The 24,358-nt window shown below is 35.8% G+C and overlaps 1 protein-coding gene across 2 annotated transcripts in view; it reads right to left on the bottom strand.

Moving 5' to 3' along the window:
• PLA2G4A (phospholipase A2 group IVA) overlaps positions 1–24,358 on the bottom strand; it is a 157,064-nt gene that overhangs the window by 28,720 nt on the left and 103,986 nt on the right. The window contains exons 9-14 of one of the 2 annotated variants that reach the window (XM_036834124.1): positions 16,737–16,959; positions 15,696–15,810; positions 9,705–9,842; positions 9,524–9,616; positions 6,598–6,669; positions 1,634–1,876 (exon numbers count right to left, since the gene is read on the bottom strand). In XM_036834124.1, coding sequence (XP_036690019.1) covers positions 1,634–1,876; positions 6,598–6,669; positions 9,524–9,616; positions 9,705–9,842; positions 15,696–15,810; positions 16,737–16,959 — 884 coding nt within the window. The remainder of the gene's footprint in view (positions 1–1,633; positions 1,877–6,597; positions 6,670–9,523; positions 9,617–9,704; positions 9,843–15,695; positions 15,811–16,736; positions 16,960–24,358) is intronic. The other variant, XM_036834131.1, reaches the window with a different exon arrangement.

Genomic DNA, 24,358 nt, shown 5'->3' with positions numbered 1-24,358 from the left:
AGAGAGTGAGCGGGAGGGAAAGGCTTCTGAGCAATGTCAAGAAGTCTGTTCAAGTGTCCCAATTCTAGCTCAGCTGAGCAATTCTAGGTAAACATGATGCTATCTTCTTTGATCTTCCTTTTCTATGGAGTAAAATAACTAACGATTCTTTCTAGTCCTAAATGCTCTATGAGGCTGAGTTTTTTTGTTGGTTTGTTTGTTTGTTTAAGCCCATCATAATTCATCCATAAAGCCTGTTTCTAAAGAAGATACATTTAATTGGTATTGTAATAGCAATAAGTTAAATCATAAGTAACACACAAAAAAATAACATCACTGATTGTATGGTCAAGTGTTTTTATTTTGGATGAATTTAAAAAGAGACACTGACTTTATCACAAATAGACTTTTATTATAGTTCATGTGAAAGGGTTTGCATTGCAGGTATATAATCATGTCCTAGACTTTGATGCCACAAACATAATGCAAAATATAGTGAGTTTCTACTCCTCTCGTTTAAAAAACAGGGGTAACTTTTGCTTCTGCAATTTCCCTTAAGCTCAAGCAACAAACAGAAACAGCATTACCTAAACAATAATAAGATCTAAAGCCATGTCTAATTTTTATAGGTAGAATCCTTAAACAGTAGTAGAACGTTTTTTGGAAAAATTTCCATTTACATTCTCATAGCCTCCTGTCAATGTTCTTAGGCAGAAATGATTGAGAAATGACATTTGGGCAGTTAAGGGGAAAAAGATGGTATGAAGAAGTAGAAAAAATGTAAGATGCCAGGAGCATTATAAGAAAGATAATTATGTAGTGATTAGTCACCAAGACAAATTTACCTTTTAATTTGGAACATGCATGGAACCAAAGAATCAAGGCAAGTATTCTTTGGAGTTTGGTTAAGTGACAAACCTGAAAGTGAGTGGGTTCTTATGAGGTTCTTAAGTGGCCTTAAGAAAGTTACCTAACCTTTCAGAGAACTGGAAGGACAGATTCAGTAGCCTGAGGGACACTGCAGATGGGCAAACTCAACTCCACTCACACCCCTAGGGGGCACACATTACTGCTCTGCACTGGAGACATAGGCTGAGGACCACGTGTACCAGATTCCCTCCCAGCTCTGGATCTGCTGAGACCTATCCTCTGCCAAGGAGAAACACCCACGTGAGATTTGAAGGAGGAAATGAGACAGAGGCTATGTTTCTGCTATTTCTACTGCCAAGCACCGTTGTGGGGAGCGTTTGTGGGGGTGATCCTGAAGTGTTTTTGGAGTCATTCCGAGATGCTCAGCCTGGAGCTTGCTCCTCCAAGCCCTGTAACAATTTTGTAAGCACCTACTTTAAACCTCTTTTGCTTAAACAAGGGAGAGGGTTTCCTGTTTGTTGTGAGTGAACCTTGACCAATATAGAGAGGAGCAAAGTCCCCCTCAATATTTCAATGAAAACTGTTTATGCTGACATGACGATGCCACTTCCTGCCCAATGTATTTTTTCTTCCAAAAAAACAACTCAGAGCCCTTCATACATTAAATGCATGTTTTAAAATTTGATTGTAAATTAATTACTATTAATAATTAAAATGCTCCTCCCCAGAGAAGGAAGAAAGATCTCCTGAATTAGCTTCCATGGATTACATTTTGTGTACTTACCTGCTACAGCTGCATCCAATTCATCTTCCTCCAAGGACTCCTGGGTGGTAAAGTTTCTCAAAGGAGACATCGGATAGGATGTATTGAGATTCAAGCCCAGCATGAAGTTGTGCACCTTCCCAGCTCGTCCTTCTCTGGTATTAAACAAAGCTGAGTCACTCACCAAGGCCATTATCATACGTTGGACCCAACTTGCTTGATTATCATTTTGATATTCTCTTTCTGCTTCTTCATTTTCAGTGCCTAAGGAAAAAGAAAAGATCATTATACAGATTCCGAAAATCCATAATAACGAAAAAGATCTTTGGGCGATGGAATGTTAACATTAATGATGAAGCTCTACAGCTTTTTATTCAATAAACATTTGTGTAAATTATAGAAAATGTTTCCGTTAATCATTTTTGTTCTTAACTTATTTTTACTGTACTGTTTACCGGTAGTCAGTCTAAAGGCTGTATTCTCGGCAGTGTTGCTTGGTTCTGTTTTTCCCTTTCCCCAATTCTTTTCTTTCTTTTCCCTGGCTACACACACATACACACACACACACACACACACACACACATACACACAGAGGGAATATCCACAGTAGCTAATCCCCTTCCTTTCCCAAGTTTCCTTCCCTGTCCTGTTTAATAAACATCCAGAAATCATGCAGACTGAGAGCAGACAACTGAAGGATTCAACATATATTTGCCCTCTGAACTGTCATTTCATTCTTGCTTATAAAGTTTGGGGTTTAAAAGTCTGTAAATTAAACATATGTTTTAAAATGTGTTAAAATTCAGGAATCTTCCAAAAGAAGCCATTTTCTTTTTTTTTTTTTTTTTTAAATTAATTAATTATTTATTTATTTATTTTTGGCTGTGTTGGGTCTTCGTTTCTGTGCGAGGGCTTTCTCTAGTTGCGGCGAGCGGGGGCCACTCTTCATCGCGGTGCGGGGGCCACTCTTCATCGCGGTGCGCGGGCCTCTCACTATCGCGGCCTCTCTGGTTGCGGAGCACAGGCTCCAGACGCGCAGGCTCAGCAATTGTGGCTCACGGGCCTAGTCGCTCCGTGGCATGTGGGATCTTCCCAGACCAGGGCTTGAACCCGTGTCCCCTGCATTGGCAGGTGGATTCTTAACCACTGCACCACCAGGGAAGCCCCAAGAAGCCATTTTCAATGATTTTTCCTTAAAATCTATGCACTCATCACTACTTACTGGGAAGCCATATTGTGTAGTTATTTAGAGCAGTGGCTCCAGAACCACACTACCCTGATTCCAATCCTCTCTCCACTGTTTACTAGTTAGTTGACCCTTCTCAGTCTTCATTTCCTCATCAGTAAACCTCATAGGGTTGTTGTGAGGATAAACTAAGTTAATGCATTCATGTAAATTTCTTAGAAAAATTTAAGCCCACGTTAAATTCTCAATAAACACTAGTTGGTAGTAGAAATAGTTGTAATAGCAGCAGTGTCATAATCCTCATCATCAATATTATTCATTCATAACTCAAATCTAAGAACACTGTATGGTAGAGTACAATCTCCCCTACCTAAATCCCTTCTGTTCAGATTTCTGGGAACCCTGGATATAAATATATATGCATATATAAATCTATATGTGTGTGTGTTGAGAGAAGAAAAAAAGAATCTATGTTCAAACTTCATAATTTTCAATAAATGGTAACTAAACATACATAAGACCATAATAAATATTGATTTTTATCTTCAAAAGATTAGCTTAACTGAGCTCAGTAAATGGAGGGATCTTTCTCTCAATAAACAATGCAGATGACTGCCTAGTCAAGAAAAAACAAATATACAGTCTTTTCTACTCCCACATTTTTCTAATGCCAAGTATAACAAAGAAAATCTTTCAATAGAATGAATCAGGCTCTAAAATGAATGATTTATATCTTAGTTACACAGGATATGAATAAGACACTCAATCATTTTCCAAAGGTTTGGAGCTCCCTCCTCTTTTTCTTCTTCTTCTTCATCATCACTGTTATTGTTATTATTATTAAATTTATCCCACTTCTATACCAGCAGTGGATCTACTTTCCTTATGATGTATTTGGAAATGGCATCATTTGTGGGACGAACCCAAAAGTCAACAGATAAGTCATATGTATTGCTTATTAGCTATAATTCTAATAGTAAATTTCTATTTATTAGCCCTTTACAACTTAAAACCCTTTGCATGCACTTGCTAATTTGATGATTACAGCAATTCTGTGAGAGCAGGTAAAATGATGCCAGCACAGATTTGAAAAAACTAAAGTTGAAAATGCCTAAAGACCTCGTTCAAAATCACGTGACTAATAATGAAGGGGCATCAAGAGAAGGAGAAGACAAGCCACAGACTGGGAGAAAACATTTGCAAAAGACACATCTGGGGAGATCCCTGGTGGCCTAGTAGTTAGGATTCTGGGCTTTCACTGCCATGGCCCGTGTTCAATCCCTGGTCAAGGAACTGAGATCCCACAAGCCGTGTGGGGTGGCCAAAAAAAAAAGAGAATCGATTAACCCTTCAATTAAAAAAAAAAAAGACAATAAAAAAAAAGAATTCTACTCGAAGTAAAACATTGTTTAACTAAACTGTTAACTGCTCATCCTCCCCAAAATTGAAAAAAAAAAGACACATCTGATAATGAACTGTTACCCAAAATATACAAAGAACTTTTAAAACTCATCAATAAGAAAACAAACATCTCAATTTAAAAATGGGCAAGAGACCTTAGTAGTCACCTCACCAAAGAAGACATATAGATGGCAAGTAAGTATATGAAAAGATGTTCCATGTCACATGTCATCAAGGAAATGCAGATTAAAACACCAAGATGACACTACACAGCTATTAGAAATGTCAAAATCCAAAACACTGACAGCACCGAATGCTGGTGAGGATGTGGAGCAACAGGAACTCTCATACATTGCTGGTGGAAACACAAAATGGAACAATTACTTTGCAAGACAGTTTGGAAGTTTCTTACAAAACTTTGTTATCACATGATACAGAAATCATGCTTCTTGATTTTTTACCCAAAGGAGTTGAAAACATATCCAGACAAAAATCTGAACATGGATGTTTATAGCAGCATTATTCATAACTGCCAAAATTTGAAAGCCACCAAGATATTCTTCAGTAGGTAACCAGATAAACTATGGTATATCCAGACAATGAAATGTTATTCAGTGCTAAAAAGAAATGAGCTATCAAGCCACGAAAAGACATGGAGGAAACTTAAATGCATATTACTAAGTGAAAGAAGCCAATCTGAAAAGGCTACACACTGTATGATTCCAACTATATAACATTCTAGAAAGGCAAAATGATGGAGACAGTAAGAAAATCAGTGGTTGCCAGGGGCTGGGGGTGGGAAGCAGAGGGATAAATAGAGCACAGAAGATTTTAGGGCAGTGAAAGTACTCTGTATGATACTATAAAGGTAGATACATGTCATTATACATTTGTGAAGACCTGTAGAATATACAACACCAAGAGTGAATCCTAAAGCTTGGACTTTGGGTGATAATGATGTGTCAGTACAGGTTCATTGATTGTAATAAATGTACCACTCTGGTATAAGATGCTGAAAGTGGTGAAGGCTATGTGTGTGGGTGCAGGAAATATATGGGAACTCTGTACTTTTTGCTCAATTTTGCTGTGAGTCTAAAACTACTCTAATAAATAAAGGCTATTTTAAAAAAATGAATATTAAGAACTAATAAGAAATCCTCAGAAACATCCTAAATATCATTCTCCAATGTAGGCTGGCACTAAAACAAAAACAGCCATATTCAGAGGGTCCTTGAACTTCTCAGCCTTAAGATAACAAGCTAGTACTGCAGAGGTGATCAAATGTACTGATCATTTTGGCAATTTACTTAATAATTGATAAACCATTATTACATCTACTTGATAGTCCCCAAATCAATACATAATTAATTCTAGAAATGCTAGGCATATGCTATTTATCACCTTTGTACTATCTCCCTTCATTAAAAAGAAATTCAAAATAAAAAAAAAAAGACTGGAACAACTAAAAAATAACAGCCCAGCTATGAAAAGAGAACTTTAATTTTAGTGTTGATTCAGCAAAGATTAAACAGGCTCTTCCAATATCTATACCTTGGCTGGTGGAGTTCTTTAGGTTTTGGACAAGAAAGCATTTAATATCTTTTAAAATCTAGATGATTGTATTCAAACTATAACAGGACATATTCACCCAGTTGTTATAAAATCTTCTCTTTGTTTTTTGTTTATTTGTTTTGGCTTTTGAGCTATTAGGAACATTTGTACCAATGGCTGTGTCAAAATGTAAAATCATTCCATTTTACCACATAACAATTGCAACAAATATCCGTGATCCTTGCCTTATCTCTTCCCGACTCCCCATTGACTATCGGGATCCACACAAAGCTAAAAACTGCCTTTTTAAGGTGTAAAAGTACTCACTTGTACTACAAAGTAATATACAAAACAAAAATTTCTCAATAATTCTACCCCACTTCATCACTGATCCCTTCCTGAGAGATAGAATGTTGGCAATGGGATAAGGCTCAGGAATGGAGTGAGAACATCATTTTCTACAGGTTACTTAATAATAAGATTTTAAAAGATTAAATTTTAGTTATTAAAGCCATGTAAAATGTTCCCAAATCACAATTTCCATGTTGAGAAGCCTGGTGCTCTAATCAGACTTAATACAGAATTTGGTATTTCTACCATCTCAGTTTGTTCTCTGTTCAACTGATAATATTTTTGAGGTATTTAAAAGAAATGAAATAAGGGATACTTGTGTTGCATATTTTATTACATATATGGCATTAATTCTTGCTCTGAATTGAAAGCTACCATTCTATAACTCAATGCCTTAAGCAGAGACTACCATTAGCATCTTGAGTGAGAAAATCAGACAAAACATTCATGTCCTTTCTTAATCCACTTCTGCCAGAGGAGGTTCCAGCTCTCTTACCTTTGGGTTCTTGTGATTCATCATCACTATCCGAGCTATCATTACTCACAATATGCTTTGCTGTAATATTTTCTGCAGAAAGAAAACGAAACAATTGAAGAATCTCAGGTGTCAAGACTCACAATGAAATTTACTGTAAGGAAGTAATCGTAGCAAAACCACAGTGAGGTCTATTAGATTTACTGGTATAAATCTAGGTCAATTTAGTAAATCTAAATGTCTTGGCTTTACTAGTATCTTCAAATTTCTCATTTGAAAGCAAAATTTCCCAGGGTATGAAAAATAAGTTTGGAATTATTCATACATGATTTTAAAGGGGAGAATTTTTATTTGTTTATCTTAATTCTGACAGAAAGAATAACTTGATTATATAATTCTTATTATATCAAAAATTTTTTTCTTCAATTAAATATGTTGAAATGATGTTTATGAAGGTCAATACAGGGTAAAGCCAAAATTTACAAGGGGGCCACAAAATTGTTTCATCAAAATGAATGAAGCTACTAATATAAGATATCTTTTGATTTTAATAATACTGAATATTGTCCTTTGAAATGTCTGTTTTGGTATCAGTTTATGCTTCCTTAGAACATATTAAGAGAGCAGTTATAAAAACTAAAATAGAAACCATAAATCCATAAAACAAAACTAAGAATAAAATCTAGCATAACTTGTTGTCTTTTTTCAAGTAAGAAGTACCCAAATTATGGAGCACACAAACCATTTTATAATCAACATTTGTAGAAAAATCAAACATTTTTTGGACATGTACATGAAATCTTTATCTGTAGAGTGATTTTTTTTCCTTCTGTTAATCAATAGTATTTTTTTTTTTAATCCTAAGAAACTGACTCCAAATTGATAACTTTCAGTAATAGAGAGCCATTTGGGCTTTTAAACTGAGAGAAATATAGGTATAACATTTGGTTTCCCCATATTATGCTCCAATTTACCTTAAAGTGTTTCTTTGAAAGAGAGGAAAACAAAACAAAAACCACCTTTGAACACCACTTTAAGAGGTAGACTTTAGTCGGCCAGTGGATGAAAGGGTCACCAGGAGTCCTCAGATTCCCCTCAGTCACCACTCTGGTCTCATTTCTGGAAACCCTTACCTAATCTGAGGTAACACGCATCCTGCTGGCCGGTGGTTCTCAAGGACACAATATTCCCCTTAAGTCTGACACACAGAGAAAGTAAATAAGCTGCCAAACCACTGGTCTCAAAGGGGGTGTCTCACAACAAAGAATATTCAAGACTATTGAGTATAAACATTCTCCTTTTCCTTGGCCGTCAGCCATTGTCTCATCCACCTTCAGATGTGTTATTTCAGTCCTATTCTCTTCCTGCCTTAGAAGGAAAAAGCAGCAAACCCTGGGTTTATCTGGATTATTTAACATAGAAGAACACAGAGAAGCAAGCCTCATAAGAGGTGGTACTTCTGTTCTTTTTCTCTTCTTTTTTTCTGAACTCTTCACATCTTAGAGGAGAGTTAGTTATTCCCACAAAGTTAGAGTTGAGAACAGGTTATTCATCTGGGATATAATGTTCATTCAAATAAATCAAGTCAGAGCTTTTCAGCATTATGCACTTTGCCTTTCAGTTACCCTTAAGAGCATGTGGATCTGTAGTTAAGGTCAGAGAACACTCAAAAGTTCCACCAACCTTGGCTGCTTATTCACTGAGTGATGCTCGGAGGACAGGAGCAAGTTCAAGGACAAAGTGCCTTTTTGGTTGTTTTTATTTTTATATTAAAATCTTTGGCTCTATTGCAATCATAAGATCACTTCTCCATTATTTACTAAGAACTACCCCCAAATATTAAGGACTATAGCAAGTTACTGCACTTAATATAAATATCACGTATCTAAAATTAATTCTCACAGGAAGAGTGATCATACTACTTATAAGCCAATTTGTAGTGCATTAATTAAAGTACAATTGTATTTTTGTTTTACATATAAAGTTTAATTAAATAAACTGTCTGTCTGTAATAACTGAGGATGGCTTGCCAGAAAAATCCTACAGTAAGTTTTTTACATGCAAGTATTCTTCAGATAAATTGATTGTTGAGAAAGTCATTTATGCTGTTCTGTTAACTCTGTCCTCAAATAAATGTGTGATACTTCACACACAGAGAAGAGGTAGTAGGGTAGGTAGTGTGCTGATAATCTATAGGACCCTTCTCCCCAGCCTCAGCTAGGCTGGCCCCAAATTCAAATTTAGCATCTCCCTGCTCCATCCCACCGCCAGTCAAAATAGCCATGAAAAATTTAGTGTTGATTGAGCTACAGATGGCAAGACATTTAGGAGATACTGAATGCATGTTTTGTTTCGTTTACTTTAAATCAAATTTATTCATTAAAGAAAACATATGTTTCTATGGTATAAATATTATAACAAATGAATACTGCTGGACCTCAATTGAGTTCATCTACTTTTTCAAGCTTTGTAAATATTATTTTTAATTTATTGTGGGCTAGTGAGTTAGATTTAAAGAAAATCATTGGTGTTAATTTATTAAATGTGATTTGAAACATGTTTTCCATCTTTTTTGGTATGAATAAGCTGTGAGAAGTGAGGTAGTATTTAAGAGGTAAATGAACTGACAAGCATGAATTTAAGTGTTATACTGCGTTCAATTGTTGTTGAATCTAATCTTCAAAAAGCTACCCTTACTGATAAAAGGAGTACAGATCTTCCTCAAATTACAATGGGGTTATGTCCCAATAAACCCACTGTAAATTGAAAATTTTGTAAGATGCACATGCATTGAATACATCTAATCTACTGAACACCACAGCTTAGCCTAGCCTACTTTAGAACAATTACAATCTTTATGATGATTTAATTTTCTCTCAACATATGTGTTAATGAAATTTACCAATATAGTGTAATTATTATCAATGTAAGCATGTTTTTACAATACCTAGTTCTTCTTCCATTGTGGAACCTTTACTTTGTGAACCAGAAACTCCTAAGACTCTGTTGAACAATATAGAAAAGGCACTCCCCCAGACACCTAAAATAAAGCAAAAACAGAGAATAACTTAGAATGCACCAGGATTTAAAACAGTCAAACAAACTCATGGTAGATTTTTATCACTTACCCATTAAGAAATGCAAGGGGTTTTCTTCATATTTCTTTACAACTGTTCCCATAAAAAATTTACTTCCAAATAAGTCAGGAGCCATAAAAGTACCATATTTAGCCATGCCAATCTCATATGGACTAAATTCAACCCAATCTGAAATCATTTTAAAAAATGCAATCCATTAATAGGGAAATACTACGGAGATGTGCACAAAGATTACTTCAACATTATCATGATTATTCTCATTCATTTATTTAAAATATTTTTTAAAAATTAACCAAATGCCTATTATGCATATGGCATTGTATAGGAGAAGTTGGGAGGGGAAAGCTTACCGATGAATAAAATGAGAACACAAAGGATCCCTTAATTTGCACAAATTGAATACCTTTTCGCATTTAAAAACTCACATATCTTTTATAAAGTCCATCTTAATTCTAAAGAAGGGAAAACTTTAGACTCAGTTTTAAAACTGCTGGCTCAGATGTTTAAAATCTGTGCAATTTTGGGTAGATTACTTGTATTCTCTGTGTTTTAGTTCCTTAATCTGTAAAATGTGAATAAAATCAGTAGATAGTTTGTAGAATTGTTGTGAAGATCTAACGAGTTAAGAAACTTAAAGAACTTAGAAGAGGACATAGCACATTCTAATCACTCAATAAATGGTAGCCACTATTATATTTCATGTATTCCTGTGGCTATAACTATGCCTAATAATTATCTGAATCTTAATCTATCCAAAAAGAATTCCTGGTTTTCGACTCCCATTTCCTTGCCAATCTTTGTCTTCCCCTGTTTGGTAAATGGTACTACTTTTCATATATTCATACCACTATCTATACTTTAGAATTATTCTTGATGGTCCTCTTTCTCTTATATCTCAAATACAAAAAATCAAGTTCTGTAGGCTCCATCATCAGATGTGGTTAGAAACGGGCTACTTATCCATTTGTTCACCATGACCATACTGGTACAAGCTGCCATACTCTCTCCTGGATCTCCACAATAGCCTCTTAAGACTTTCTCTATTCCCCTACTATCTTGTTGATATCCTGTAGCCACATGGATTTTTAAAAATATAAATCACACCACACCAGTGCCAGCTGAAAGCTTTCCAATGGCTACCCATTACACTGAAAATAAAAACATGGCCGAGAAGTCCTCATGATGGTCTGGCCCATGCTCCTTGTCTGACTACATATCTTAACCAATCTCCTATCACATTTTGTCTTACTTATTCCACTTCAGCCACACACCTTCTTAATGTTCCTCCAAGAGACCAAGCTCATTCCTATCTCACAGCCCTTATGCTTGCGATTCCCTTCTGTAACCATAAGGCTTGCTCCTTCCTAACTTTAGTTCAAAGTCTTTGTTGACCATCTTCTATGGAGTCCCACTACCATGCACCCCTGCCTAACCCCAAACTCTCTGTCTGCCTTTATTTTTTTTTCAGTTTTCCCCTTTCTAAAATTATTGCATGTCTATAACTCTTTATCCAACAATCCAAAATCCAAATAACTCCAAAACCCACAAGTTTTTTGCTATTCATTTGGTAGTAAAACCTGACCTGAACTAATTTAGCAGAAAAACCAGTCTTGAAAAGATGTGAGGCTTAATCTTTAGATATCCCATGGAATGTGAATATCAATACATTCCACTGGAGAAATCACTCTATTTGATTATAAGACCCCAGTGGGGTATTATGTAATACGTAGTATATTTTTTAACTTCAAAATCTAAAATATTCTGAATTTTAAAACATCTGTCCTCAAAGTTTTGGAAAAGGAATTGTGGATATGCATATATTTATTATTTACTCAATAGTATAGGTTAGAACATTCTACTTTTGTGAAACAAATTATAAAATCACAATTGTGATGAGAACACATTATAATTCATTTCACATCAAAGCCAAATGGTGCATATACCCTTCATGACAAAGTGGTGTGTTTTATAATGACTTACATGGAGTTAGTGAGACATGACTAGCAATGAATCAGAGGCCATTAGGAAAATTTCTATATCACTGTGAGTAATTTCTTATCTCTGAATTTAACACCCCTCTCCCCCCTCTCCAGGGTACTAAAGCGTAAAGACCTCCTGGTTCCTACTTCTCTAGCAATCTCTTCTTGATTAATGTTGTGGTTTGTGTACACAGTAATGAGAGGCATTCTCAAGAGGTAGATTTGTTCTCTAATCCTCACTGCAGAACTCACTATGGTACTTTGACTACTATTTCTCTGCTGCTGATTCCTACATTTCAAACTTGAACCTCTCTCCTGAGCCTCCATCTACTCATTTCCATCTTCCTGTTGTACGTTTGAGTATGCTGTCATCATACCCTGCTACACTTGCCTGGAAAGGAGCTCATCACCTTGCTTCCCAGTCTAGCTTACCTGTTTCTGTAAACCACGCTACCACCGCCCAGAAAAAAAAATTTTTCTTAACTGAAATCACTCTTAAACCCACTTACATCGAATCCATCCATCACACATTTCACTGGCAACCTTTAAGCTTTTCACATCCATCTTCTCCTCTCTTTCCTTATCAGTTTCTCCCTAGTTTCAGGACCTTATTTAAAGGAACACAGTAATATCACTGCTTCCGGTTTCCTTCTTACCAATCAACCCATATGAATCACCAAAATACTTTTTTTCAAAAACACTATTTAAATAATTTTATTGCCCTACCAAAAATCATTAAGTATTTCCCATTATCATAACTGAATAAAAACATTTCTGTCTGGAATTCAAAGCTTTCTATAACTTGGCACTAATGGTTTTCCCAAATATACCACTACTCTTCACCAGTTCACGCATGAGACCAAGGCTAGTGTCTCTTTACTGCTCCCCAAAATATACCTTTGGCTTCCCTTCTGAACATTTTCTTATACTGTTCACACAAAGTTGACTTTTCACCCCCAATTGATAGATCTTTCCAAGTTCAACTTAAATCTGAGTTCCATCACCCTCATGAAGTCTTTCTTATGACTATTCTAAATCTCTAATATCTTACAATTTATGTCAGTTCTATATACTCTAAAAGATAGTAGTATTCTATGTGTATGGTCTACTAATTTTTCATGTTTTATTTTTGTCTCGTTAATGAGACTATAGACTTCTTGAGGAAGTACTATATTTTTACTACTATAGTGTCTGTTAAAGAACTTAACATGATGTTAAGTCTATAAATTATGCTCAGTAAATGCAATTTACTGACCAATGGAAACTTTAAAATGAAAGTTTGAAATCCTACTAGAAATGTAGTGAAGTGGAGGAACCAAAAATATGTAACCATTTAAACAACTAATATTTATGTGTTTAAAGTCTTCAAAAGGGGAAAGTGTTTAAAACTTTTCTGAGAGGGAAGATAAACATTCTCTGGTATTGTTGAAGTAAAGTTGATAAAACTTCTGTAAGGTAATTTTGGTCTTTGACTTTTTATAATATAATTCAAATAATATTTTAACTTTTTTTTCTTGAATATCCATTTTAATCTAAGCAAATTTAAAGGCATAAAGTATAGGCATGTCTCCTTTTTCTTTTTCCCCAATAACTCAAGCTACCAAACACTCATAACATGCCCCTTTGAATGTCTTATCTGGGTACAAGATCAACATAACTAACGTTTGATGGTTTTGTCCAACTCTGTTGGAAGAAACAGCTTGAACCTCTTCATCATAGAAACTTAACAATGAAGGTTAATGGGGCTTCTCTCATCTCAGTAACAATATTGAAATTAGGCAGTTGGCCCAAATCAGACACATCCAGGTTGAAAGACTACTAACTGCACATAAAACAGCCATTTCTCACCCTAGATGAATCCAAAATATTCACTCCCTGGAAATATTATTTATTCTTTAATTAGTGTAGTCAGATTTTCTCTTGAGAATGGCTGCTGGCTAAAACTTCAGAATAGAAGGAGACAACTGTGAAAATGCCGTTAACAATCGTAACAGTAACAATAAAACTATTATATTTTTATGTCCCTTTATCATATTCAGTATTATCCCTATCTCATGCAGTTGGCTTAATAGCTCTGTAAGATAAAACTGAGGTTTATTAATATCCTTCTTTTTAATAATGAGGAAAATAAGAATCAGAGAGATTAAATGACCCATCCAAGGTATTTCAGCTTAGAAGTAAGACAAGGCTTCCAAATTAGTTTAATGCTTATTTAACTAAATCATAATGCTTCTGGGGTAAAAGAAGCCTTGTTTGGCTATGCACAAATTTGACTGGCATGCTAGTGGTATTTACCAACCAATTTCCAAGCATTCCAAGACCTCATGAGACAATAGCTATGGGAAAGCAAAAATAAAACAAAACAAAACCACCAAGAAGAAAAAAACAATTTATCATGGCCCTTACTTTTCATATATGATAGAATCTTAACTGTCCCTATGAACTCCATCACAAAGTGTGGTTCCTCATTGCTGCTGAGTATGCCATGGTTATCCGACACTCTTACTGCATGCCTGAACCCCCCATCCAAGAATTAAATTTGCCTTTCATATACAAATTCTATTCATCTTCAGACCTTTGACTCTTCTCATACAGCTTTCATAGAACACTCCACATTGTTAAGATTTATTGAAACTTGATTTGGGCCTGCAATTGTTTTAAGTACTTTACATACTTTACCTCATTTATTTAGCAAAATACTATAAGGAGAGTCTCATCCTCATTTAACAGATGAGAAAACTGAGGCTAAAAGGTGTCACACAACTTGGTCAAGGAAACAGTGCATAGTAACGTTCTGTTCTCTCTTGTGCTTTAACTTCTTTAATAACTATTGTAAATTTCTCAAACATACTATCAGGTCTTACAGAAAAAGGGTACTATACTGTGGAGGGGAAGGGAGTTCATGCTCAGCACCTGGCATACTATATTCTACATCATCAGTAATCAGAGAAGCCAATATTTTTATAAAAAGAACAAAGTATTTCAAGACCAATTCTCAACTCTGCTACTTACTTTCTATGTGGCAATGTGCAAATCACTGAATCTTTCTGAGGTTTTATTTTATTTTTTTCTGTGAAGCAGAGATAAAAATACCTCCTTCCCTCCCTGGGTTGTAGTAAATATTGAATAAGACAATAAATATGATAAGTGCTTTCTGAATCATAAGCATGAGAAACATTTTAGCCAAGATAATTGATAAACACTTGTTGAATGAATGAATTCCAGGTGCACTGCTTTTATAAACTATTCAAAATTCTTGCTTGACAGTAGTCGGTTGAAGAAAAAGTGAGACTTGGTAAAACTGCAAAAGAATTCTAGATATAAATCTAGTAATTACATGCTATTCACAATGATTTTTTTAAGCTCATGGTGTGACTGATGTCACTGAGATACTTTTCATAAAAATACAGTGAACCCTATTAGCCACAGTCAGAAATTCTACCACACTGCAGACTCAGACTGGCAGTGGCCCGGAGAAGTAGGACGTCACATACTTTTAGAGCACCCAACAAGAAACAGAGCTACAGAAGAAACAAATGTTTACCTCTGAGATTTAACAAAATGAGGCATTTTGTTCACCAGCTGCCACAAGTACAGACTAGTACTTTTAAGGTGCTGAATTATAAAAATTAGAATAGTGTTTTGAATGATAAACAGGTATCATGTTACCCAATTTAATGAACAGATAAGCAGCAAACAAAAATATATGCCTTGCCTAAAAGCCCTAGGCATAGTATTTTGTTAAAAATCCTTGAGAAATGAATAATTAAAATTGAATATTGATTATATTCATGATTTAATTTTATATCTTCTTTTCCACTAATTTGAATGAAGATATACTAGTAACTAGTTTCATAGGATAGTCCCTACAACCAGAAAATCATCTAGCTTAAAATATTCTTATATTTTCAAAAGTTTTTATGTTACAGAAAATATATTAAAATAAGCAACTAAAATTGCTTATGATCTTCCTCTAAAGAAAATCATTAGAAACCACAGTTCAAAGTTTCCAGGAAATGTTTTGCAAGAGGAAATTCCATACCTGCAAACATCAGCTCTGAGACATCGGGTTTGACATGGAGACAGGTGAAAAGAGGCAAAGGGCACTGTCCAGCATTGACTTTTTCCTTCAAACTACTCAAGGTAGTGTTCATTCTCTGTCCACAGAAGAAAGAAAAGGTTTTACATATACAAACAGACACAGATTTTAAAAAACTATGTAAAATAGTACTTCTAATCAAGACACAAAATTTTTGTAATAAAAATAGTCTTATGACTTCTAGGAACCTCTGATCCTGAAAAACAACAAAAAGTAAGCTCTATGGAGGTAATTACCTTCATTCTAAAAAGAGCTATACGTCTCGGGACTATGTCGATGTTTGGCAGCTAGGGAGTCCAGAAGGAATTGAGCCCCCAGATTCCCTGGCACAAACTCTACCCGCCCTGTTTCATGTTCAGATAAAATGTCGCTCTGTTGTCATGTGTCGAATGGGTTTCTTCCATGTGATTCACTCCTTTTTTTCCTGACTCTCTCCAGGCAAGCTCCATTCTTCTTCTGCTATTTAAATATTACTTGTATTCACCTCTTTATCTAAAAAGATTGCTATTTGGGCAGAATGGGCAGTTAAGGGTTAAAATGTGTATTTTTCCCAAGAAAAGGAATACAAAAGTATTTCCCTATACATCAAAACTGACACGTAGGGAGTTCCCTGGCAGTCCAGCGTTTAGGACTCTGCGCTCTCACTGCCGAGGGCTCGGGTTCAATCCCTGGTCGCGGAACTAAGATCCCGCAAGCCGCGCGGTGTGGCCAAAAAAACCCCCAAAAAACCAAAAACCAAAAACAACAACAAAACTGACACATAGTTAGAATAAATTAGTAAGCTGGTAAGAACTAATGTAATGTAGAATGAAACGTATTATGGAAGAGTTATGTCTGGCAGGGAGTATGTACTCAGTACATGTTGATAGGATAAGGTGAGTCAACTGACTTTTACAAAATGTATCGTATTTTGTTTTATTTAAAACATTACGATATACATGGTCTTCTTGTATTAAAAGGATTGTAGACTGAGCCAAGGCTTACATTGTGAATTAGTGTTTCTCCTATTAACATCCCAAAGATATCAGTAAAGGTGACAGGTTGTCCAGAGCTTTTCTTCTTCCATAAAGACTCAACGTATCTTTTAATTTTCTGTGGTGTGAGAAGTAAAAGAGGGTTGTGGCTAACACTTTTCATTAGCTCTTCGTTAATCTCCTCTGGCCCTTTCTCTGGAAAATCAGGGTGAGAATATAAAGTTGACATGTACCTGTAAAGAAAACAAAAGACAATCAGTAACGATAAAGGGCATCACACAGTAAATAGTCTCCAAAGAAAGCAGTCATCTTTGTCATCAGAAAAAGAAAGAATAATAGAAATAGTTGGTTAACTAATTTTCTGATTGAAGATATTAACTCATTTAAGGAAAGGATGCAACAATCAGAATATAGCTGGTCTACAATGGAAGTAAAGGAGAGGTCTCAGAGGAAACACTGGACTTCTCCTGCACAGTCCAGAGGAGAGGATGCCCTATTGGGCCAACTCTTCACTGTCTAGTCTCCAGGAATGGGTATCCCTATCAGACCATCAGAGACTGATGACACAACACACTGAGAGCCATGTAAATAAATTGACTTGCTGGATATAATACTAGCCAAGCAATTTGATAATTTGACTTTCCATTATGATTATCTATAGGTAGAAAATGTGCTGTGCAAACAATTGTGAATGCCTAATTCTCCTGACAATTGTGTGTGTGTTGTTGTTTTTTTTAATTGTCCATTGGCCAACTAGACAGAATCCCAAGCCTTGCCAACTGTAGGTCTCAGAATTTCTGAGCATACAAATCTAATGGTGAAATCATGGAGAGGAGTAGGTCTGAAAGATAAATGCTTTCTTGTTAAGATTCTTGGCCAACAGCCATTTGGCCACTTCTAGTGATGCTGGAAATCACCATATGCCTTGGTACTTGACATTTAGACAGTAAACATTAAGTTATGATCCTCCCAGGAACCAATATCTCTAATATTGTAGCTCTCAAACTAAATATTAATTATTAGTTTACTTATCTGTCTCCGCTAATTATTTGTGACCATCTGCAAGGAAAACTTTGCTTATTTATCTTTTTTAGTCTCAATGATTAGCAAATGCCTAGTATACGACAAGCACAGTATATTGAACTGTTGAACTGAGAGCACAAACTAATGAAAGAAATACTCTACCACTTCACCCAACCAAAGAGAATGTAGCACATATTTAAATCTCCTGTCTCCCTGACATTCATATCAAAATACCACCATAGTGATTTATCTTCCCTTCATGGAGGGGAGAAAACTAACTGTTATTGAGTCTTGGAATGTTCTAGGCCTGTGCTGGCTAATTGCTCATAAACTGTTGTCTTGAAGACTTGTGATAGCTTTCAATTCTTCTATTTTAAAGATAAGCAGAGGACTGATGAATTTAAATAACATGTTCATGGAAGCAACCTAAGTGTCCATCAACAGATGAATGGATAAAGAAGATGTGGCACATATATACAATGGAATATTACTCAGTCATAAGAAGAAATGAAATTGAGTTATTTGTAGTGAGGTGGATGGACCTAGAGTCTGTCATACAGAGTGAAGTAAGTCAGAAAGAGAAAAACAAATACCGTACGCTAACACATATATATGGAATCTAAGAAAAAAAAAAAGGTCATGAAGAACCTAGGGGCAAGACGGGAATAAAGACACAGACTTACTAGAGAATGGACTTGAGGATATGGGGAGGGGGAAGGGTAAGCTGTGACAAAGTGAGAGAGTGGCATGGACATATATACACTACCAAACATAAAATAGATAGCTAGTGGGAAGCAGCCGCATAGCACAGGGAGATCAGCTCGGTGCTTTGTGACCACCTAGAGGGGTGGGATAGGGAGGGTGTGAGGGAGGGAGATGCAAGAGGGAAGAGATATGGGAACATATGTATATGTATAACTGATTCACTTTGTTATAAAGCAGAAACTAACACACCATTGTAAAGCAATTATACTCCAATAAAGATGTTAAAAAAAAAAAAAGATCACAGAAAAAATAATTAATAATAAATAAATAAATAACATGTTCACAGTTCCCCAATTAATAATAGAACTCGAATTTAAAATCTGTTCTCTCCCCTGATAGCCTTTATTTTTTAAAAATCTTTAAAGTAAGATTTCAGTTCTTAGAGACCAAACTACTCCCACTTAACATTAAATTAGAATTTCTTGTTGGATTCAGAGTTCTTTAGAGACAAACTGAGAATAATTAAAACTTAACAAATGAAGAGTGATGACAGACCTAAAATGGAACACATGTTCTGCAAAAAAAATTAAACATTCTTAAAAGATCTTTATTATATAAACTGGATTCTTAACATTTCTCACAATATGAGATAATGATAAATCAGCTAGACTTACTCTGAACTCAAACCTGGTATAATCACCAAATATCTATTAAAAATACAGCTGAGATTGCTAGAAAGATGCAGAGTCCTTCCATTCCCATAGTTATCCCAAGGTCTACCACATGATTCATCTAGATGAACAAAGATCTGATTCTAGACCTCATCATGCTTTTCAATAAATGCACACATTGGTGTAATGATATTGGTTTACATTTAAGGATACAATAAAAATGGGAAAATAAAACTTCTTTTTGAATCTCTAAGTGATCAGTTCTGGAACTATTCAGGATATGTTTCATTCTTTATGCGAACATTAAGAAATTCTTTACTGGTCTTAGTATCAAGAATAATTTCTACATCCATGGATCATTGGCTTGCCCTTAACTTATTAAAAATGTGCATTATATAACTGTGCATAGTTTGGATTTTGCCTTGAATTCTAGAAACCTGAAACCAAAGTCTGTGTCTCATGCCTCCCAAAGCTACAGGTTATAGCATGAACTTTTAATCTAGTTTCTAGTTTTATACATATATATATTACACACACACAAACATATACTTTTTTCCACTTCTATCTTTATTGTATGCAATCCAGTTTTACTTTATTATTAAGATACATCAAATCCTTTCCTTAATGAAGCAGGATAAAAATAAGGAAAAGAATCAAACAAACAATGTCAGCAGAAATCAATTTAGCCACAGAATTTTTTTTTTTTAAGGTAGGTGAAGAGGAAATGATATGATCATTCTGCTATTGGAAGTTGTCATTTCTAACTGTTCAGCAGAATGATGTAATTACTCACATCTCATCCACATTATTTAAGACTTCTCTTCTCCATCTATATTTAGTTGGTCTTTAAAATGAATCAATGTAAGATTCTAACAAGTACCTCAGCCTCATGGATTTCCTCCAGCAAGATCTGGAGGCTCCTCTTTTCTCTTCCCTTCCTCCCAATGTTCGCCATTGGATCTAAACTAAGAAAATCCTTCCTCTGAGGTTCAGAGATTGCTCAAAACCTAGGAATCTGTGCCACAGTTTCAGAGGCAGATCATTTTAAGAGGTCAAGTGCATATGCATGTCAGTCCAATTCTCTCTTTTTTGCTCCATGTAGAACGGCTGCAGTCCATTTCTGCTCTCTAAAGGTTGAAGTAAACTCATTCACTTGGGGAGTCTCTCTCTCCCCCTTTCTCTCTTTCTTTCCCTCCCATGAAGCAGTTGGCTCGAGTATACAAGCCCTATGGAAAGACAGAAAGACCTAGAATACCTCAACCATTTGCATTGGGGCTAAGGTTCTCTGCTTGTTCGGCATGTATGAGTCCATTTTGCTTAGAAGTAACAAGTTGGATAGACATTTCATGACATCATTATGGTGACATCTAAGGCTTGGATTTTGGCTTTGGTGACAGCTAAAGATGCAATAGCAGGCAATGGTCAGTTTTCCTTAAATTGCTTTTTTGCTTTTTGTTTGTTTGTTTGTTTCTTTGATTGCACCAAGGCAGAATTCAGCTATCATGAGCTTCTGTGGACATATTACCATCTAAAGCACACAAGCATCAACTCTGTAGTTAAGCCTTAATTTTCATCTCTTCATCAATAAGTGACTCCCAATTATACCAATCAAGTTTCAAAAACTAAGTGTCTTAGACATAGCAGGGCCTCTATAAATAATTATTGAATGAAAGGGTCTTCAATTTATTTCTCTATAAATCTGAAAATATTCACCTCTAATTCTTCAATATATTTATATGATGGGACACCTCATTCTCTCCATCTGAATGCATTTTAGGCTAAGTACAAAGTTAAAAAAAAAACTTTATGCCAGAGAACAAGGAATTCCCAGTTCACTTCCTGCCTCCAAATCACAGAGTCAAAGTTTTAAAATATCAGTGTCTGGCTCCCCAGGACCTTCCTAATCAGAATCTTCAGGGGTAAACATTTAGAATTTCTCTGCTTAAAAAAGTGCCAGAAGTGATTCTCATATGCAGTAAAGGTTTGGAATGTCTTAACAAGACCCTCGACATTGTGAAGCAAATATCCTGAAATCCTAAAGAAATTCCTAGATTAGTTTTTCCCCAAAATGTAGTTACTTATGCAAGGCTTCATTTAGTCATTAAACACGTGACAAGTGGGAGAGGTTCGTTAGCACAGTCTTCACCTCAAACAACATATTTTCTCTAACATAATCTTGATCTTTTAGCCTATCGTTTCTTACAGGTCAGCTCCTACTAAAATTGGTTCATTTTTCAATGTCCCACGAATTCTTCAGATGCTAAACTGAAAGTTGTCATTCTTGAATTCTTTTTTATAGCTTAATGAATTGGGTCCCATTGCCTATAGACACAGAGCTGCTCTCATTTCTCTTTAGACGGTAATGTCATACAAACACAGCAGTCGAAATCCAATAGCCCTGTGACACCACAAATGAACAGCTGTTCTGAGGAAGACAGCTGTGCTCACTGAGCAAAATAACACAGGATTACTGTCACTAGTTCACTCAGGCCAGTTCTCCTGCTTGGCTAATTCTTACATTTAATGAATAACAACTATCACCCAAAAATAATTTCAGAAATAATTATCATAAAGATAGTAGCAATTATAAGAAAAGCTTTGTCTTACATAAAATTCTCTTCTGTGATCACAGAAAACTTTACGGGAGGTCCAAGCCTTCTCCAGATATTTCCGTATTACCTAATTTGTGCCAGATAATGGTCATGTATCAGCAGAATATAAAAACTTATACAACACAAGAGTGTACTTTCTTTTTCCAAGTGTTTCCGAATTCCTTCCTTTGAACTTTCTACCTTCTCACCTATACTGTTTGAGAGAAAATTGTTAATATGAATCATCCTGACCACCTTTTCTTTTGTCTCAGGAAGTGTCTCTTTTCTCCATGGTTAATAGCTTCACTTGTGCTTTTTATCTTGTCCTGTCCTGTCTCTGCCCGAATCTCTTTATATCCAAGATCCATCTACTTCTTTATCTTCCATCTATCCCTCTATACTATTACCTTCACCTCAGACTTCTACAAAAATGCTCTAGTCTTTTATATTCTGAAAACAAAAATAAAACAAAAACATTTCCTGGGTCCTATATTCCCCATCTTGAAATAATAGATGGCTCCTACTAAGGTTCACATTCCCACCTTTCTTTCTTTCATCTCCTATTCATTTCTTATTTGTAATTTCATGATCAAAAGTGCCTTTCATTTACTTTATCTAGTAATTTTCGCTAAAACCATGAAATCTCCAAACCCAGTTCTAAGCGAAGCTTCTCATAGATCTTTCCTCTATTAAAATACCCACTACTTTGTGAAGCACTCCCATGCTTGACCTCTGCAAACCCATCTTCCCTTGATTCTCTTCTCTGATGGCTACTTTGCATTGTCCATTAGGGTTTTCTTTCTCCCTTCCTTCTTCCCTTCCTTCCTTCCCTTCCTTCCTTCCTCTCTTTCTTTCTTTCCTTCCTTCCTTCCTTCCTTCCTTCTTTCTTTCTTTCTTTTTCTTTCCTCCCTCTCTTCCTCCCTCCCTCCTTCCTTCCTTCCTTCCTTCCTTCCTTTCTCTCTTTCTTTCTTTCTTTCTTTCTTTCTTTCTTTCTTTCTTTCTTTCTTTCTTTCTTTCTTCCTTCCTTCCTTCCTTCCTTCCTTCCTTCCTTCCTTCCTTCCTTTCTTGCTTGCTTTTCTTCCAGTAAGTTTTTGGATGTTTTGAAGAACTACAAATTAAATTATTGATGGTAATAACTGAAGTGGTGCAAATTGGTGAAATTACCAAGGGAAGGGAGGATGTGTTGATATAATAGAAAAAAGGGGAGGGCCTGGAGGAAAGCTCATTTTAAGGAGAAAAGTAGTGGAAGTAGAAAAGACAGCTATGAGGAGAGAGCAATCAGAGAGGATGGGGGGGAAAAGGCATGGTAGGAGGGATTTGAAAGAGGGACAATTGAACGTGTGAAATATCTCAACTCCCAACTTCATCCTCCCTGACTCCCCCCAAAAGTTGAGGAGAATAAGAACTTCAAAAGACACCATTATATTTGGAAATTATGTGGCCTCTTGGTGAAAAATGATTGTAGGATTTTAGGAGTACATGGAATTTAAGGAAATAGAATAACTAAGAAAAGGCTTCAGCTCAGTGCTTTGTGACCACCTAAAGGGGTGGGATAGGGAGGGTGGGAGGGAGACACAAGAGGGAGGGGATATGGGTATATATGTATACGTATAGCTGATTCACTTTGTTATACAGCAGAAACTAACACACCATTGTAAAGCAATTATACTCCAATAAAGATGTTAAAAAAAGAGATAGGCTAATTCTAAAGTCAACTTCCTGCAACATTAAAATGTATACATTTAAAAAAAAAAAAAAAGAAAAGGCTAACCTTTGAGGAAATTAGACACTGAAGGATAGAGCAGGAATTTAAGGTGGCCTATAGTATTTAAATGATTGGCCTGTAACATCTAAAATTCTCTTAATTACATTTTGTAGGACTTGTTTTCAGAACCCTGACAGGGGATCTTAGATGTTTTCCCAAATCTATAACCAAAGCAATGACTGCAGCTTTAATTAAACACAAATATACACTATTACACCACTAAAATAGCACTCAAGGCCTGGTCTTTCTTTGTTAGATGAATTTAAGGAAGCAAGCTTCTTGCAATGTATTAGTCAGTGATGGACCACAGGGATCTAAAAATCAGTGAATACAGATAAAGAAAACTACCTGAAGAGTAATAATAAAATGCTTGAATAGGTGAATTAATCTAAGGGTCCAAGTTTTTCCATCACATTCATATTACTCATTAAACAGGCAGGTGCATGCTCTTTCCTTCAAGGGGAAGAATAATGATGGGCTACACCTTTCTTTCAAAAAAGACAAATCATTTTGAGAGTACATACACAGAAGGTGGCAACCATGGTTCTAAGTTTTTGTTTTTTAGCTAAAGAATCTGGTTCAAAATATATAAGAAACTATAGACTCTTTAAATGTGAATCTCTATGTAGAACAGGGGTCCCCAACCCCTGTGCCGCAGACCGTTAGGAACCGGGCCACGCAGCAGGAGGTGAGCATTAGGCGAGCGAGTGAAGCTTCATCTGCCTCTCCCCATCGCTGGCATTACCTCCTGAACCATCTCCCCGCCAGTGGAAAAATTGTCTTCCATGAAACCGGTCCCTGGTGCCAAAAAGCTTCGGGACCACTGATGTAGAATATATAGCTGTCCAAGAGAAGGTTCTGGTTTAGTTGAAAGAAC

Source organism: Balaenoptera musculus, chromosome 1 (assembly GCF_009873245.2).
Source record: "Balaenoptera musculus isolate JJ_BM4_2016_0621 chromosome 1, mBalMus1.pri.v3, whole genome shotgun sequence".
Classification (NCBI taxonomy): Eukaryota; Metazoa; Chordata; class Mammalia; order Artiodactyla; family Balaenopteridae; genus Balaenoptera; species Balaenoptera musculus.
Note: the sequence above shows the minus strand (reverse complement) of the source record. Positions and strands in the feature narration are given on the sequence as shown.